Source organism: Mesocricetus auratus, unplaced genomic scaffold, assembly GCF_017639785.1.
Source record: "Mesocricetus auratus isolate SY011 unplaced genomic scaffold, BCM_Maur_2.0 Super-Scaffold_100011, whole genome shotgun sequence".
Taxonomy (NCBI): domain Eukaryota; kingdom Metazoa; phylum Chordata; class Mammalia; order Rodentia; family Cricetidae; genus Mesocricetus; species Mesocricetus auratus.
Genome location: NW_024429195.1, coordinates 9,765,997 through 9,785,248, shown reverse-complemented (window position 1 = coordinate 9,785,248; position 19,252 = coordinate 9,765,997). Strand labels below are relative to the sequence as shown.

General features: G+C 43.1%; 1 protein-coding gene across 7 annotated transcripts in view; it reads left to right on the top strand.

Annotated features, from left to right (window-relative positions):
* Dclk1 (doublecortin like kinase 1) overlaps positions 1-19,252 on the top strand; it is a 283,576-nt gene that overhangs the window by 238,383 nt on the left and 25,941 nt on the right. For all 7 annotated transcript variants that reach the window (XM_013118991.3, XM_040754407.1, XM_013118992.3 and 4 more), the window contains 4 exons: positions 8,276-8,409; positions 11,404-11,481; positions 11,816-11,912; positions 14,814-14,894. In XM_013118991.3, coding sequence (XP_012974445.1) covers positions 8,276-8,409; positions 11,404-11,481; positions 11,816-11,912; positions 14,814-14,894 — 390 coding nt within the window. The remainder of the gene's footprint in view (positions 1-8,275; positions 8,410-11,403; positions 11,482-11,815; positions 11,913-14,813; positions 14,895-19,252) is intronic.

Below are 19,252 nucleotides of genomic sequence, written 5' to 3'. Positions count from 1 at the left end.
ACCAGCTGCCTGAGGTGATCAGGGTACGTGAGCGTCAGGTGTGATAGCATACACTTTTAATATCAGCACTGGGGAGGTAGAGACAGGCAGATCTCTGGACATTGGAGGCCAACCTGGTCTAGATTGTGAGTTCCAGGACAACCAGAGCTGTGTAGTGAGACTCTGTCTCAAAAAAATATCAAATCACAAGGGTATCTTGACTCCCTCTCCACAAATAAACACTGATGAGGTCGCTACTACAGAGAGCCATCTACATGGTTCAACCTCACGCTGCAGGCTTTCAAGAATACCTATTATCTTGTTTAAACCCCACAGCCACCACATGGAGTAAATTCTTGAACTCCTCCGATTCACAGGTAAAGAAAATGGGTACCTAGAAGTTAAACGCGTTGCCCAAGGTTATAATATAACACACAAGTAGGAAACTCAAGAGCAAACTGAGTTCTGACTCACAAAGCCCCCAGATGGCAGGAGGGGTCTGCGTTGGGGGAGACTAATCAAGAGCCACTGTGGGCCAGGTCCCATGCCAGGGAGCTAGACACACTGCTTCATGGAGTTGACATTCAAGCATAAAAGATGGGCATTCAAGAAACAAATATGCACGCAATTAGCTCTTTGCAATTATGTCTGTAATCTTGTAGCTGCTGGCTCATGCTAGCAGCTGAGGTCAAATGGCAGAGGTCTGCCTTAATTGCACCTCACATTCCAAATTTCTGCAGCAGCCTAAACATTCTCTCTGCATAGCTGCCTCCATGAACTGCAGCAATTTTCTGTCATCTGCAGTCATTACTCCTGTATCCTGATTCATGTAGCATTGCCTCGTGGGAACAGACTTACAAGGGGGGCTTTGTTAAATTAACTTCTCCAGGCTCCAAACCTCAGATTAGAAAGTAAGGCTTCATTTACCTTCACAGTCAGTTTCGGGGCATCCATTGTTTATTTGTTCCTCGCCGGACCATTGTCTATTTCTGTAAATGCCTTCTATGATTACACAGCAGTGTCCTTTTTTTTTTCAAATTATAATTTGCAGGATATTTTTAAATCCTGTGCTCACTGAAACATACTTTAACTTAAATGAACCCCAAAGAAAATATGGATACTCTCTCCCCTTTTTCTCCCCCATTTCTGCTTTGATTAGAAATATATAAGAAACTATTGCAGCTATTCATAATTTTTTAAATATCTACACGAAAAACGAATAAATTCGCTTCCCCATTTTAGCAGTTTCTTACTGTGAGGAGAGGGGGTTGGTACTTTTTTAGGAATAAATCTATCACAGAATAAACAGGAAAACAGCACATTTAGAGCAATGAGTGACATGTCTAATTACCCATGAGGACCCTCTGGGTTCCAAATGCTGGTGAGCTCTGCTTGGGAATAGGAAACACCCATCACAGGGACCCCATCTTCACATGCTCAGAGTTTATGAAAGCTGCAGCCTGAGCTGCCCTGTTTAGCGACTGAACTCGCTCTCCATTTCCTCACAAGCCTCCTTCACGGGAGTGGGGGGATTTTATGTCAGGTCCTTTCCTTTTTGTCTCCCTTTTATTTGTGACAAAAAAGTAAAACAGCCCCACAGTGACATTGCACATAGGAAAATGGCACCTCACATCTTTTGCTGCCAGTGCTTTTAAATTTTTACTATTCACCCATATATAATCTTTTTTCTGTTTTGTGGCAAACCATAACCTATAGATTATCATAGAAATGTGTTGCAGTAAAGTTAGTATAAAATTTTGACTGTATTTACTGCCTGCAAGGAAACTTAGCCCACATACAAATCCCTCATTCCACACTCTGCTTTACTCTTTCATTAAGAGACCCCTAACCCCTTCTGAATGGTTACATTGTTAACAAGGCCTTTGCTAGTTAAATATCTGATTGAGAGTTTTGTAGCTAGCATAAGTGACTTTTGTAAATGTCACACACAGATTTCATTTTGCGTAGTATAATTGGGTATACAGAATTCTGGGTATGTTTTACTTTTAACTCTAACAGCACAAATACTAAAATGTCGCTTAGCTTTCAAGATCTGCGCTGATCATGTAAATGATTGATCTGTGTTTGATAAGGTCAAAGGATTTTAGTCAGAAAACATGGCCTCACCTGTGCATTGTGTTCTGCTACACTTCAGGGGAGAACTGAGAAATGACCCTGGAGAAACAGAATCTAGAAATTGATCTCTGCATCAACTTTAGCATTTTTCTCCCTGTCATTCATGTGCGTATTTGCTTTACTTGTTATCAAACCTGGTACCCAATAACCAATTGGGTGGATGACAAGGGGGTGATGGAGAGGATGGGGCAAGGATGGAGTGGGTAGCGCTTCATTAAAGAAGGGAGGACAGAGGGGCTCAAGCCACGTCTCAACTCCTCAGTTACGCAGAGGCTCCTGTATAAACCTCTCTGAGGGCAGGGATGGTACAGCCCCACTCCTGCGCCAGACCAGTATGCTTGCACCAAACAAGACAGGTGATGCCTCAAGGGACCGTTTTAACAACAAAAGAGCCCTCTGCCCAAGTGCTCATGCAATCCCATGATGCCTAGGGAGTGGCACGTGTGCCCGGCCCTTCTCGTCATACTCAATGGATGGCTCACCCAAGATCAGGGTCCATTTGTATTCTGAGACCACTTAGTTTCCACTCAAGAAGATACTAACGAGATAAGGAATGTCCTTCTGTCTCAGACCCGAGACTGCCAATCCCCAAATAAATCCTTTTAGATGTGGGGTTATTAGCATTGTTACCGACAATGATTGCAGTTAGAGTCAGTCTACAGACCATGGACAGAATGTCATGGGGGGACTTGTACTCAGTCCTCAGGCATCACACGTGAGAAACAGAAGAACAGCCAGGAAAGTTCTGGAAGCTCACAACCCATAGTGGAAAGAATCTAGATGGGTTCAGTTCCTTTTCATTCGCAGTGATCTAATTTCCCTAATTTTTTTTCCTACAATGATATATGAGCTATTAGTTGTGTGACCAAAATCTAATGAACTCTTTTTAATAATCACTGTGATATTAAGTTCCCTGGGTTTGGGCGAAAATCCTAGGATCCTGTTCCTAACAGGATCTGGAATGTGCCCCTGCAGCTGTATGGACTCTGTTAGATAACTTCATGATGATTTTAAATTGGGAGTGAGAACCAGGTTTCCTGAGGGTTTTGTTTCTGTCCTTCTCTTCCCGGATATCACTAGTGTGGCGCTTGGACAAGAGATTTTATTTCTCTTAATATTAAAACCTCCCCCATTGCATATTCCTTTCTGGTGTGTATCAAGTTCTTATCAACCTCATTATTTTATTTAACTCGTGGTTTCTGAAATATTTGACGTGTGGGAATAGAAATGGTTTTTTGTTCTCATTAGGTTTTTTTTCCCAAGAAGTCTAACTTAAGGTGCTGTGGTCATAAAGCACATTTTGCAAAACAATTCCCCACTGAAGTGCAGCTCTCCTTTGCTTCGTAAGAGTTAAAGACTTAGATGCAGACATTTCTTAAGGAGCTCTGTGAGGGCCGCATGCCAGGCTTCAGGGAAATCAGCCTCTTTCTAAAGGGTCTCCATGTAGAGTAAAAGGAAAATTGACCCCTTCAAATGGCTTTTGTCCACTTCACCCCACTTTGTCAAGTCTGTGGTGAAGTCATTGTTAGTTCCTACTGAGTGCCTCTGTGAAACCATTTCCGTGGTTACAAAGGATGCACTGGCCACAGTTTCAGCAGGACCAGCCTTGAATTGGTAGCAACTCTGAGAGCTGTGTGGTTCTAACACATCTGTTTTATCAGTCAGCTTTTCCTCCCCCGTGAGACAGATCTCAGAAACCACTTGACCGGGCTCAGGTTATCTGTGAGTTTTCATATTTTATGGCCACTGCTGCAGTTTTATGAGTATATATTAATTTTTTTCAAAAACTGGTCCAAATGGCCTCAGCTTCCCATCCAAGGGAAGTCAGCAAATGCCCAAATACCTACTTGTTCAACAAGTTACAGCTGACACAAAACTCCAGCTAACCCACAAAGACAAAAAAATAAAACCAACATCCCCCAAATCTATATCCTGAAATTTCAGTTTACTGATCCTGAATAGGGTGTGCTTCTAATTGAAACCTTTTCCATAATTGTTGTCATTTGACACATTTAGTCTGTCAAATCATAAGATGTCTTTTATGGCCATATAATAAACCCAAGAGAGTTACTTCTCTGACTATAGCCATCTGCAATGATCACAAGGGTAGCTTACAATACACTGACAGTCTTTATGGTAATAGGATACATATGGCAGCCCACAATTATGTGTAGCTGCATTCAATTAGTGTTGTACAATTACACAGTTTTATTGCTTAGTTAAAACAGTGAGAGCACTACATGCTGGGTAATTTGCACTAATCCTCGTCTTTTTAATCGCCCCTCAGTGTTTAAAATGTGGGGGAGCAGCTATAGTATTTAAGGGGCCAGGGATGAATGTTAAATTATACCTCATGTTGTGAACTCTTTGACTGACAATTAATGTGCTCCCGCTAAGCGTGTGGGTCATGTTTTATAGGGACTTTAACATACAGTTATGGCAAAGCGCTCCCCTTCCACCAGAGCCCAACTCGGTAGGTTAGGCTGTCAGGGGCTGTACTCACAGCCTGCTAACACCCTTTCTGAAAAGGTCATGATATGGGGAGATGCCCCCAAAAACTCAGAATTCATTCTGAGACTTGTCACTTCTTTAATAAGTTTGTATGTTATTTTGTGAAGCTCGAGGGCAACTTTAGATGTTTATTTTTAAGTACGTGTGTTTACTTGAGTACAATGCCTATGGTGACCAGAAGAGGGCCTCAGATGCCCTGGAACTGGAGTTACAGGCAGTTGTGAACCACAAGGTATGAGTTCTGGGAACTGAACCTGGGGCTTCTGGAAGAGCAGAAATTGCTTTTGATGGCTGAGCAGTTTCTTCCACCCTGAGATTTAGCATCTTACATGAGAATTGTGAGCAACCTTCATGCTTTTGAGCTTTAATTAAAACTCTGATCCCATGTGAATTTAGGGTTGCCCTAGAAATATTGTATAGAGAGTTTTGGGAGTGTGTGTTATACTCGGGTTCACGCATATACCACAAACGTAAACTGAGAAAGCTGTGATTTTTTGTTTTAAGTAATGTTTTAATTACATCTGCAAGTGGCATCGTTGGTTCACAAGTCTGTCCATACTACATGCAGTGATAGATAAGAGGGAATGTCCTGCTGGGCGGTGGTGACACAGGCCTTTAATCCCAGCATTCGGGAGGCAGAGGCAGGCAGATCTCTGTGAGTTTTGAGGCCAGCCTGATCTACAGAGCGAGTTCCAGGACAACCAGGGCCGCACAGAGAAACTGTGTCCCAAAAAAAAAATACAAAAATAAAAATCTGTATCCTCTGGTTGCAGCCAGCACTCCTAATGAGCCCCACTTGTGAGAAAGCTCAGAGTGCCACAAAAGGAAGGTGCTCCCCTTGGAAGAGAGCAAACGCAGAGCGACTGTCTCCACCCTTCTCCCACAGCGGTGACAGAAGGAAAAACCCAGGGTAACCTTGTTTCCAAACCTTCCTGACAATCATTAAACAGAATTCCCAGCTACAGGCCTGGACATATATTCATTCACCTGCAAAAACGTTTTGTTGAAGCATTTGTACAGGACTGGAGTCTAGAAATGTTTTCAATTATGTGGACTTCGCCTTTGGAGCTCTTTTTGTCTGTCCTGCCTGGATAGAACTTGGGTCTCTTATACTCATGAAAATTGCACAGTTTTCAAATATTAAAAACAAGCAGGGGGAAATGCACATGTATGTGATTAAAGAAATGAAAAGGAATACAAAATTATAGCTTCAATATATTTAAATGTTATGCAGTTTGTGGGCCTATTAAATTTTAAAGGATGCCTCCATTATTCTCTATAGCATCCTTGTGTTTCTTTTCCTTTTGCTTGTTGGCTTCTGCAATGCCGGAGGTTGAACCGCAGTCCTTACATTTTCCTTAGTTTCTACGTTGCTCATCTATCTTAGATATAATTTGTATGCAGTTAGGCAGAATTCTTATTAAAATGGCAATCATTAGTAATCCTCCTCCTGTGAGGAAATTACAGAGTCATATTCAGAACCACAACAGGCCTCCGATGACTGAGTCCTTTAACATCTGGTTTCATCAAACTTTTGAATAAAGCTAGGTGATATAGATACTGTGTTTAGGGGAGGGAAACTTCCTGTATAAATGGGGTTAAATATATCATAATCTGCTCAGCTTTACAAAGTGCACATCATGAATGCATGGACCCCACACAACATCAAAGCAAGAAGGCATTGTGCAATTTAGAAAAGTTATTGATACCAAAATGGAATTCAGGAGGTAAACAGCTCTGGTCCATGCGGGAAATGAACTAGACAACCAATCTCTATGTTCCCATCTCAGGTTTCCTTTCATGGAAAACATTTGCTTATTGTTTGGACAGCCAGAATGGCTGGCACGATAACATTGGGCTGGAGACACTGTAGTGTTTCATAGATCTGGTGCCTCCGAGTGCTAACTTAAACCCGCACAGCTGCTTCATTAAGTAGAGAAGATAGTACCCACCCCAGAGGACAACTGGACACGTGGCTATCTTTCTTTGCCCTAGCAGCCAAACTGCATGTATTGCCTAGGTCTTTGGATGCCTACGTGAGAGCAGCTCAAAATTGATCAGGATCCAGAACCCTAGAGACAAAGAGTCCCCATTATGAGTGTGGATAAGATGTAGATGAAGCATTCCCATGCAGAAAAGACAGTCTCCCAGAGGAGTAGATCTGCCTCTGTCAGCTCCAATTGGTCATCTCTGACCCTGCAGCTGAGCTGGCCAAATATCTGCCCCGGTGCTCAGGGAAATGCAAAGGCAGTCAGAGGCAGCAAGCAGACAGTGTTGGTGCTCCCGATGTGTGGAGACTTGTCTTGCTGTGCAGGGGGCTCATTCAGCTTCTGCAAGTGGCAGCTTCAGTGAGTGATAACAGAGAGACATACAAGCCTCAATGTGCTGGATAAATCACTTTGATGATTGTAGGAAACTTGACCACTTCTTTGGAGGATCTCTTGAAGATTGGGGCAGTCTGGAAATGGGTTGACTTGTGGCTTTCTCCATCTTACTGAGTCAAGGAGAAGGCACTGAGTTAGAATTCTGCATGCCCTTTTATCCTTTGTAATCAATGAAGTTTTGGGGGCTGCTTTTTAAAAAATGTCCTTTTGGTTTGATCTTGGGCTACCATTAAGGGGTTTGCATATTTGCCTGAGAGGCAAGAGGCTGCTTGTTTTGATTTGTTCAGAGAAAGACTTACTGCCCTAATAAGGAAAACTGGGCTGCGTGCTGATGCTACACCCAATAAATCTTTCCAAATTGCCACAGGTGAAATGAAATGTTAACATGCTCTTCAATTATTAATAAAAATAAAAATAGCTCTTGCTGGAAATGTGGGGCACTGAAAACGAAGTATTTTAATATCTGTGGATGTTTTGTTCTGTTACTGAAGGGTGGTATGTAGCAGTGAAATGATTTGAGGAATGGAAAATCCAAAGGTAGAGAATTTCTGGTATCCCTTTGTGGAAATCATCCAATGCAGATGGGCAAAGGGGGACTCTTCATGATGGCCTCCCAGAGTAGGAATGCCGGTACTATGTTATTTCAGACATCCGACTCAAATGTGTTTTTAATGGACATATGCAAAGCAACCTTTAACCCCTGTCTTCACTTCCCAACTATCATTCATTTCTATAAATATGATCCTACATAACCATTTAACTTGTTTTTACTTTTATTTATTGTAAGTATGTGTCTAAGTATGTGTTTTATATGTGTGAGTATATATTCATATGTGTGTGAGTAGGTGTATGTATGTGTGTGTTTTTGTGTACATGAATGAGTATGTATGTGTGCATGTATCTGTGTGATGGTATTGTGATGGTGTGTATGTGTGTGCGTGTGTGTGTCCATCGCGTGTGTGGGTCCTGGGATGAAACTTACCTCATCAGGCTCGGTGGCAAGCACCTTTGCTCACTGAGTCATCTCCCAGCCCCACATCACCGTTTTCATGAGCATCGGCATCCTGGTGTAGGAACGCCCCCATTAATTGCTTAACGAGTTTCCATTTGCCATCCATCCTTGCCTCTCACAAGGCAATGAAATCAAGAAAGATACTCCAGAATGGCTATCCTTGCATGATCGTCTGGGCTTTTGCTTCATTGAGATGAAATTACCGCAGTGCTCTTGGCTTTAAGACACTTAAGCTTCCTAACTTTTATTTTAGGTGTATGAGCACCAGGATGGCAGTAAGTCGCTCAAGCTGGGTGACTTTGGTCTGGCCACCATTGTCGACGGCCCCCTGTACACAGTCTGTGGCACCCCAACATACGTGGCTCCAGAAATCATTGCAGAGACTGGGTAAGTACACTCCCTTGTCCTTTAGAGCTTGCAGAGGAATGAGAACCACTAAAGAGCTGTCACACGTGGACACAATTAGCCATCGATTCTTTCTCCCCCTCCCCCCCCATTTTTCTTTGTCTTCCCAATCAAGTTGCCAGTGACTATCATCTTCTTCAAAGCTTGTATTTGGTCTCTGCTAAAGGTAAAACAGTTATTAACCATTAAAAATTAGTATAAATGTCCAGATAAGCAGAGAAACAAATATCAATGGCAAATAAATCACTTTCAAATAGAAAAGAAGGAGACGCTGCTGTATGTGCTCATAGACTCCCCTCTGGTCGTTTTTCTCACCTAGCTTTATGTCCTGGTCCCATTCCAGTTATCCTAGAGAGCTATTACTTCTCTAAGGAAGGCAAACGTCTTGAGCCTCTGAGGACCTGCGTGTGCAGAATGCAATGCATGTCAGTGTCTGCCCCAGACTGAGAGGGGAGTAGCCCATTCCTTATGGACCTACTATGTGCTAAGTCTTAAACTCTACTTAATTTTCACTCTGGTGGTGCACAGTGCTCCTCTCATTTCCCAGGTGAATGTGCTGAGATTTTTTTTCATCCAACAGACTAATGGTCCTGTAATCACATGACTCCCTAGTGACTGAATTGGGATTTGAACTCGGAGTGACTTAAATACAGGCTCTATCAGGGTTTTTGCTTTGCTTTGGTTGGGTTTGGTTTTAATTTTATAACCAAGAACCACAGCCAGAGATCTGAAATGCTATTCTTCAGCCAAAAGAATGGGAAGGGCGGTGTGTGAGAACAGGAAAGCAGCCCTCTTTTTCTTGCTTTGTTTGTTTTCTGCTACAAAGACTTGAATCCTGGGCCTCATGCATACTACATAAACACTCTCCCCCTGGGCTACCCTCCCAGCCCCAAGTATTCTTTTCGCTCATGACTCAAATTTATGCCCAGGTAGAGAACATATTTCTATTTGTTTAGTTACCCAAAAGACAGAAAGACACACAAACAGATAAGCCTGGTGGGGGAATCCTTAGGATTCCTTATTCGTCTTTTATTTGATGAAGGCCCGGTGGACGTCAGTCAGAGGACAACTTTCAGGAGTGGGTCTCTCTCTTTCTACCACCCAGGCCAATGGAATCAAACTCAGGTCCATCAGCCTTGGTGGACAGCTGTCTTACCCGCTAGCCATCTCCTCAGCCCTGAGGAGTATTTTGTTAGCCACATTTGAATGATTTGAAAGCTCACACAAGTACCTCGGCTGCCACCCCTTGGTAATATTGCCTCTACCCAGCAGCTTTCTGGCCAGAACATACCTTGGGGCGTGCTGTGTGCATTGAGACAAAGAGGATTTGGTTGGGTGCATGGTTGGGGTCCAGTTCTGTTGCTGACAAATGGTGTGGCCATGAGCAAAATTCTCACCCACTGCACTCGTTTTATTCTCTGTAGAATAGGTGATATTTATCTTGTCCAGTCTACAGTGTTTGAAAGAGAAGAAATAAATTAACGTATATCATACTTAGAAACTAAGAAATAATCTTTAATTGCTGCTTCTAAATCAAGGGCATTTGGATCCAGCCCCATCTAAAATTAATATATCCATAGCAAACATATCAACACAGACTTGTAATATTTGGTGTGTGTGTGTGTGTGCACTCATGAGTCTCAATCTTTTTCAATTTGTGCTTTTTAAAAATGTGTTTTTACTTTATGTTTATGAATGTTTTGCCTGCATGTATCTGTGTGACATATGCATTAAGTGCCCATGGAGGCCAGAAGAAGGTGTCAGGTCCCCTGGAACTGTAGTTCCATATGAGAGTTGCCATGTTAGTGCAGGGAACCAAACCCTTGTCTTCTGCAAGCAAAGCAACCACAGCTCTTATGTGCTGAGCCATCTTTCCAGTACTGTTTTGTTTCCTTATTTTCTTTTTTGTAGATATATTTTTATGTGACATAATTTTTATTTAACCTTTTAAAGTTAAGATATGATTATATCATGTTCCCCCTCCCTCTGTTCCCTCCAGACCCTCCCATTCCCCCACACGCTCTGTAATTCACGGCCTCCTTTTTTGTTACTATTACATATATGTGTGCATTCATGCATAAGTACAACACATGGTGGGCCAGTTTATTGTTATTTGTATGTTTATGATTTCAGGGAGGACCACTTAGCATTGGATAACTAACTAGGATGCTCGTCCCTGGGGAAGACCATTCTCTCTCAGATTTCAGCATTGCTTAGTTGCTTGTCTAGGGCTGGAGCCCCATAGGGTCCGCCTCCTCCCCATTAGCATGTCCACTAGGGCTGTCATTGTTCAGGTCTTGTTTAGGCAACTATGTACTCCCATCTGTTGAAGTCTCCCCATCAAAATCTAAGTTTCTTGAACCTCTTCCTCTTACAATCTTTCTGCCCCTTCTTCCACGGTGTTCTCTGTGCATGATCTGCATAAGCATCCATGAGGTCTCGTCACTCTGCAATCGGTTATTCTGTTCATTTTGACTGGGTGTGAGTTTCTGCAATGGTCTCTTTCTGTTGCAGAGGGAGACTCTTTTGAGGAGGGGCAGATATAAGGCTAAATAGTTAGAATGCATCTGGGGACTGCACTGTGCTATACCCACTATCGATGGGTGGCTGGCATGATTTCCATCCTGTTGACCAAGCCTTACGTCTAATTAAACAGTCATTGGTTACCACGAAGACACGGGTGCCACCATTGCATCCTTAGGGCTGTCCTGACAAGCCGGTCATTGATGTGCTTCAGAGGCACCACAGACACGCAGGACATTGCTTCCCTCCTGTGACAGCTTGCATGGCACCTTCCAGTACTGTGAAAGAACTCTCTTTTAGGGGTAATGAGTCTTAGTTTTGTTGTCAGATTTTCAAATTCTTGATTGGTCTCCTTGGGCTGGCAGTGGAAGAGTCATGATTTTTGGCTGTATAATTTGTCCTAGCTAACTTTGCTACCTCCACCATAATTTATTTTCTTTTTTTTTTTCTCAGATACGGCCTCAAGGTGGACATCTGGGCAGCTGGTGTGATCACTTACATCCTGCTGTGCGGTTTCCCTCCGTTCCGTGGGTAAGGACAGCAATCTTTTATTCAGCACCAACACATCATTTCTCTGTTCTCTGAGTGATCCATTCGCCCTTCTCATACAAAGGAGCCTGTAGCAGCGGGGAACATAATAAGAACCCCACTTGCAATTCCCATTCTTTCTTTCCATGGTGCGTGCTAATTTACACGCGTCCCATAAATCTTCCTCGCGTAGTCTCTCGCCTCATTCTTTGTCAATTTACCAAAAACAATTGCATACTGACACTTTCGGTGGCTTCAAAAGAATGTATACTTTGCACATTTAAGGGGCGTGTGGCAAGCTGACACCGAGCTCTGCTTTGCCTTGTTGTCTACACAGAAGTGGGGATGACCAAGAGGTGCTCTTTGATCAGATCCTGATGGGCCAAGTGGACTTCCCACCTCCGTACTGGGACAACGTGTCAGATTCTGCTAAGGTAGGGGGTCCGTCGCTAACTTGTGTCCCTGGAGCCGGGTGCCTTTATGGAAGTGCTGACTCTGACTAAATCAGCGTGGATGAGCAGACTAATGGCAAAAATGTGACTCCAGGACAGGCTTTACATGGAATAACTGGGTTTTCCAAGATTGCAGACATCGGGGCTCAACCGTCCCCAGAGCTGCCTGTCGAGGGACCGCCACCCTGCCGTCACCCCAGTCTCATTCTGGCACAGCATTGCCGGTGTCCCTGCATGGTTCCCCTCAGGGAAGCCACCTCTGGTCACTGGTGCCAGCCGTAGCTCTCAACGTTTCCCTGGCTCACCTTGTGCCCTCCTCGCCTTGTCCTCCCTCCTCCTCTGTTTTATTGTTTTATGTACAGCCTGTATTCTTAGTCTCAAAAACAGAACATAAAGCCTCACGTTCATCCTCTCTGTCCTATAACTGTCCATCTATATCCACCGACTTAGAAGATCAAATCCTACTTATGCAATCAACTTCCAGACTCTCCCACTAGAATGCAGATTCTGTGAAGGTTGGAATTTTGTCCATTTTGAAAAGCCTTTTCCATGTGTTTGTACGTTTGCCTGGGAAGAGAGTAGCACGTTGTTTCTAACGACCTGTTGTGAGTGCTGGGAACCGAACTCAGGTCCTCTGCAAGAGCAGTAAGTGCTGCTAACCACTGAGTTGTCTCTCCAGCCCCTGACTTTTGCCCATTTAGTTTACTGTCATTTCATCGATTCCCACATCGTGACCAGTACACAGCCACTGGTCCTGTGAATTCAATAAACCAGCAGGGTACAAATAAGTGAATCAAATGAGATTAACCAGAGGGAAGAGAACTCAGCTTCTGCTGAAATGGTCAAAAAGGACATCATGGAGATGCCATTATTCAAGTCTGACCTCGTTGGATGACTGGGGTTCAGAAACAGGAGGGATGGAACTTATGTTTCTTTATCCTGCTGAACCAAGGTCAGCTCCTCTGATGGGAGGCGGGGTGTTCACAGCAGGGTGAAGGTGCAGAATGGCATGAAACTGGGCATGAAAAGCGAGCAAAGTGGCAACTTTGTGTGTATTTAACACATTTTAAACACATCTGCATCTAAGAAAACAGATAATGTTAGTTGGCATATTGGTAGACTTCAGAGGGAGGACATTTCCATCTCTTTCAAATGTCTATAGATTGAAAAGTCCTAATTTGAAACCCATCCACTCCAAAATGCAATGAAGTCTGAAATTTGAGTGTCAACACATGTCATCCCAAATGAGAAATTCTGCACCTGTGACAGATGAAGTCAAACACAGGCATGCTAAAAATACCATGGAAAGGTATTTTCAGGCTATTTATGTAAAGTGCATATGAAACAACTAAATTTTGTGTTTTGATTTGTGTTCCATCTACAAGATACCATTATGTGCCTGCAAATATTGCAAAATGTAGACAAAAATCCAAAATCCAGATGTCATTTTTGAGTAAGAGCTATTCAAGCTGTTGTGTACAAGAGTGCTGACTTAAATTCTCCAAAATTCAGTGCTGAAGACTTGGTCATTCAGTGCATATGACTTTTCTTCTCTCTCCTGAATCAGAGTCCAGTTTAAAGCTCTTCTGCTCAGATAGGAGCTCTGTGTACATAAAATGATGCTTTCTGGACATGGGCCTCTCATCTTCTCCACCATGTCTGCCTTTGGACTTAGGGAGTTGAGAGAAGTGTAAAAGAAAAATCCCACGACAATAGATCTGAGGGACAAGCAAAGGCATTCTCCCCTAGAAATACAGTCTCTCTGTGGCCCAGGCCAGCCTCCAGTCTTGAACGCGCCTGACTCCCAACTCCTGAGTGCAGGGAGTTAGATATGAAGCAACACCCCAACATAGCTCTTGAGGAATGCATTCAGCTCTTAAACCCGCAATGGTATAACCTGAGAGCTTAGGGTCACTCACCGACTCTTATCCCTGTATAGCACTCAGCAGAAGGTACCAGATATACACCTGCTGCTTTAATAAATACTTGTGCAAGTTAGAAGATGAATGGAGACAGTGAAAGCAGCCTCTAATTCGGTAGGAATCCCATGTAATCCATGAAGAACTGGATCACATGTGTCTGCCCGTTCACAATCCAAAGTGAACAGATGCCTGACAAAGTTGGTGTCACCCAGCGCTGAGTCTCTAGAAAATAGTTTTCTTTACTTTATTAACCAGCTTTAGACAATTCATCCTTCATTCGTATTCTTTAATCCTAAATATGCTACTGGGAATTAGCGTGAGAACCCATTTTCCTTGCCTGTTAAAATAGAAATTTAAAAATATTTTTGAAAGATTTTATTTATTCTTATTTCACACATATGAGTGTTTTGCCTGTGTGTATGCACATTCATCTTAGGAATACAGAGCCTATAGAGGCCATAATGGGATGTCATATCCCCTGGAACTGGAGTTACAGGTTCTGAGCCACCATGAGGGTGCTGGGAGTTTAATCTGGGTTCTCTAGAAAAGCAGTCAATGCTCCTAACCACTGGGCAATCTCTCCAGTCACAAAGTTGTTCTTTATTCTTAATGTGACTTCTATACAACTAAGAAATCTGGCTTTAAACTACTCCTAGTAAAAAGGTGGATCACTTTAACATGAATAATAATTCCTTTGCTTCTAGAAGTTTTTTATGCAATTTATGTAAGTATTAATTTCACTTTATTTTTCTATCAACTAAGCTGTATATCTGTGTCCCAAAAATTCACAGTCTCTTTAACGTTTGAAGGTGGGATCCAGCTAGTCATAGGTAAGTGACATGATTTAGTTTGGGAGCTCTTTGAAATGCTTTTCCAAGCTGAGACTGCAGTCCTGAATTAGCAGACCCCCAGCTTTTCCCTCCAGGGTTGGATAAATGGAGTCTACTCTTCTCCTCCACAGGAGCTCATCAACATGATGCTGCTGGTTAACGTGGACCAGAGATTTTCAGCCTTGCAGGTCCTTGAGCATCCCTGGGTTAATGTAAGTGACCTTCTCTGTCTGTAGTCACTGCCAGCATTGCTTTAAAAACACATCCGCAGATTTCCTGATGGTCCCGCCTCCTTCTTGAAGTGTATTTGCTTGGTTCCCCACTCTAAGTGTACCAGGCTGCTTACAAGATCGCCCGCGTATCCCATGCAGGCTTCCGATGTGTAACTTTAACAGTAAAATTTGAAGCATTGCCTTCTAAAGGAGAGGAGTTTATAGATGACAAGAGCCATTTTAGATACCTAAACATGTGTTCACTGTCTCTTCTATCTGCCCACTAAGAGTTCTGTCTAACCCAACTAAAGCTGTGGGCAGCAAGCAGGGCTGGGCCAGCAGCCTCTATGGAGAATGTTGTAAAGGACTTGATGGAATAGCTTTGAGAGCTCAGTCTCTTAGGGATCTTGGAAGGAGAGACCTGAGATCAGCTCTCCCAGGCCATGGGTGTGTAAGGCAAGATAACCTTGTAGATGAGTCTGTATTTGTGAGGGGTTCTAGACACAGCTGGAAACAAGAGTCCCTTTACTCTGACCCCAAAGCACCCTACTAATAATATCCCCAACCCAACCAGGGTAGAAACACAAATTAAGATACCTTCTGACTGTATTCTCTATAGGGCGTGGCCCACATCTCAGCACAAGCATCTGCCTGTCCCCCAGCTGCTCTGTATACACTTTCTCACTCGTTCCCTGTGTCTGACCATTCCATTCCACAGTTCTAAACCTCTGGACATTTGGATTTATGTTTTGTTTCATTTTTCTCTAAGGGTCTCAAAAAAATTTAAAAAGCAAATATAACATCTAGGTGTACAATAATACAATATAAATTTGACATTTTGATGGGAGAAATTCGTATTGATTTTAGAGAAACCTTTACAAAATCTGGTGTAGAAAGTGTTGGCTTCATATTGAAATTAGCTTTATATGGCAACTAAGTCAGAAACTGCTTGTTTTCTTTGCCTTCAAATAATATATTTGACCAGTAAGCTTGGGTGACCAGTGCTTAGCCTTGTAAAGGTCAGCACACAAAAGACCAAGCCATCAAAATAAATGAATTAGAGACTTAAAGGGATATAAATTTAACAAGACATTTTGCATTTGGCAATCAGATTATATCTGGCCACCATGGAAAGCCTTTCCCTAAGGGGACTAAAAGTAATAATAGTTATGTAAACCTTTTGGGTGTCTGTAGAAACCATTTCCTGCACTCTCATTAGTTCTGATTCTGTGTATTGTTTATACGGTGACCTTCCACCTGGCCCACTTGGGATTGAAAAGGTGATTTCTTATGAAACAGAAAGTAGAGCAGAAAGACAATAGAATTTAAAAAACTGGAGTCAGCAAAAGTCACTTATTTTGACCTGCATCCCGGAGCGTCCTTTAAGCAAGTCCAGTTTCTTTTTAATACATTCTCAGTACCAACTCTACCTTGTTCTTCATTTTCTTTGGCCTGGAAAGTGTCACGGGGGATGGATGGCTTATCAGGGGGGCCCAGTGAGCCATGTGAACAAAGGCATTTTCGATGTGAAACCTCTTGCTAGAGAGAGGAATGGAGGCTTGCCCACCTGTGTAACTCTAGGCAAGTCTGTTCCTCTCCCAAGCCTCTTTCCTGCCAGAGAAAATGGGGATAAAATCAATTTGTCTACCTCTTGGGAGGATGGAAAGGGGATTGAAGCTCAGACTCTTAGGTGCTTCATAAATGTTCGTTGGATTTGAACTAAGTAAAGCCAGCAACTGTGCCATCTGTCGTCACACGGTGACACAATGAGAACTGTGATGTGTGTTGGTATGAGGGTAGCTGTATTAAGGAAGAAAACCCACCAGCCCCCAAATGATCCAGTTCGTAGCCGCAAGCTCCTCCTCAGTGAGGCGCACAGCTGTCCTCTCTATGGATGCAAAGTGCTGATAGGAATCTTCGTAATCAAGTTCATTCATGGCATCGACCCTGTCTTGTCCAGCCACAGGGCTGAGGCAGGCATGCTGTGTGACTAACAGTTCATCCTGGGGGAAGTTCAGACAACCAGACACTTTCAAAACCAAACCTCTTATTTATAATTAGGACCTACTGAGCATTGTGTTTAAATCACGTTCTACTCTGATTTTTTTTTTTCTTCTCAAAACGCTAGCCCACCTCAGCCTGTGTTGTTTTCCAAACACTCTCGGATACTGTCATTTTATAAACTGACATTTTCTTCCTTACTTTCCTGAGTTCCATGATGAAGAAACTAAGACACAAGGACAGGGAAGCTTGAAGCTCCTCGGAGAGCCTCACGCAGGTCTCACCATGGGGCTTTGCCCTGCGGGGTTCTGGTTTCATGGCTCTGCTACCGTGTCTGAACACAGAGACTTCTCAAGGCTCCCGGATGATTGTGACCCCAGACCAGCTTCCCGACTCTGTCCTAACGCAAAGACTGCTTTAAAAAAGCCCAGCTAGCTTTTAAATTTAATCTTGCTATCTTCATCTTACCTAATTATTCCTTTGGAAAGACAGTGCTGAGCCAAGACACTCAAAAAAAAAAGAAGAAGTAGAAAGAAAGAAGAAGGAGAAGAAGAGAAAGAAGAAGAAGGAAGCCTAGATGGTATCTTAGGATAACCCCTGATGCCTGATAGAATTCAACTGTCGGCACACAAGAATACAGACACACTCCCCATATTGTGCTGGTGGAATGGGTGATACGTTAATGAACTCCAGGGACATTGCAATTAAATGTAAAATTACTTATCTATAACCCTGACCTACAAATAATGGCACGGAATGTCGCTTCCGTTTGGGCATTTTCTTTCCTTATACCGAGTGCAGAGTCCACTGCAGACTCAAGGAAAGCTGAAGGCTTGAAGGGTGGAGCGTGAGGCTGGGGATGTCCGCAAGAAGAGTGGGAGCAACATGCTGGGGGGTAAAATGCAGTGGTTATTGAGAAGCATGTTAATGAACTGGGGATTATTCTAGGCTAAATCAGAATATCCTCATAGTAAACGAGTCAGGGCTGCCCTGCTTCTCATAAATCTACAGATATTTTTAATAATAGAGTCTGGCAATAAATGGGCTGGAAACCAGATCCCTGAATCAAACCCAAAAAGCCATGGGGGGAGGACAGGTTCTCTAATGCGTGACCCTGACATTGCTTCCCCCGAGGAAAGAGGGAATTCACTCTGAGTGACTTCACATCCGAGCCCCCACCACCCGCCCCTCACCTCAGCTCTTCCTCAGCAACCCTGAGAGAATGCAAACCAGGAGGTTAGCTCTCCTGCAGACAGCTGGGAGAGTTCATTTTCCATTTTGCAAACTAATTTTGTTCTTGTCAGTTGCAATGTTCTGCCAAGTGGTGGATGGGAGTTTCTAAATCAAAAAACCACTAGCCTTAAACCACAACCAGCCTGAGTCAAACTTCAGAAATGACTCCCAAACCAGAGCGTATGGTAATAATACTATAGCTATTTGTAAAATACTGCCAGGTTTGTCACATCTAGAAAATTCATAGCACATTTTTTGGCACATAATCTATTCTAAGTAATAGTGATAAAGATGTATATATAAAAATGCATGTTTTAGTGAGTCCTGTTTATTGCACTGATGCAAGGCAGAAAGTTAGCTAACTCCCACCATCAATCTGTATGGCTTGGTATACATCAGAGCCCTGAAAATCCGATTGTTTATGTCTTTTAATCCTGTTATGCTCAAGATCTTCACAATTTATCAAGAAATGCCACAGATCTGTTGTTTTGTAGTGTGTATGTGTGAGAGAGAGAGACACAGACAGAGATAGAGAGACAGAGAGACAAAGACAGAGAGAGAAGAGAGAAGACAGAGAGCATGTAAGTGCAGGTATGTGAATCTGTGTGTGTGTGTGTGAACTCCTATAGTATAGACACCTTATTTAATTGCAAAAATGTTCTAAAATTCATGAAATGTCCTGTGAGAGCAGTTTGGTCCATCTCAGTGGCTCCATGCCAACTGATGTGATAGCCCCAGGGAAGCTCACACTTTCACTGAAATTTAAGGCTGGAAGCTTGAATCTCCAGGCCCCAGCATGGAGAAGGAGTCATTGAGAAATTTGACAGGAGATTCGGACCGGAGTCAGGCTGGGAATGAGGAGAAAGCCCACTGGGAGGCTGTAGAAGCAAGTCCTCGCCTCAGGAACTTGCTTGGAAGAGGCTGGTGAAGGGAAATTGGCAAAGGTGTTGACGGCCCCGGGGATGAGTCTGTCTGGGGAGTGAAATGATGGCTGTACCTACTGAATCTCTTTTGTCTTTCTTGTTTACACTTAGGCTATCCAACACAACTCGTATCAACAAGATCCACACTAGCAATGCACCACTTCCCCTTCATGCGAGGCCAGCCAGGCCCTCCTGGCACTA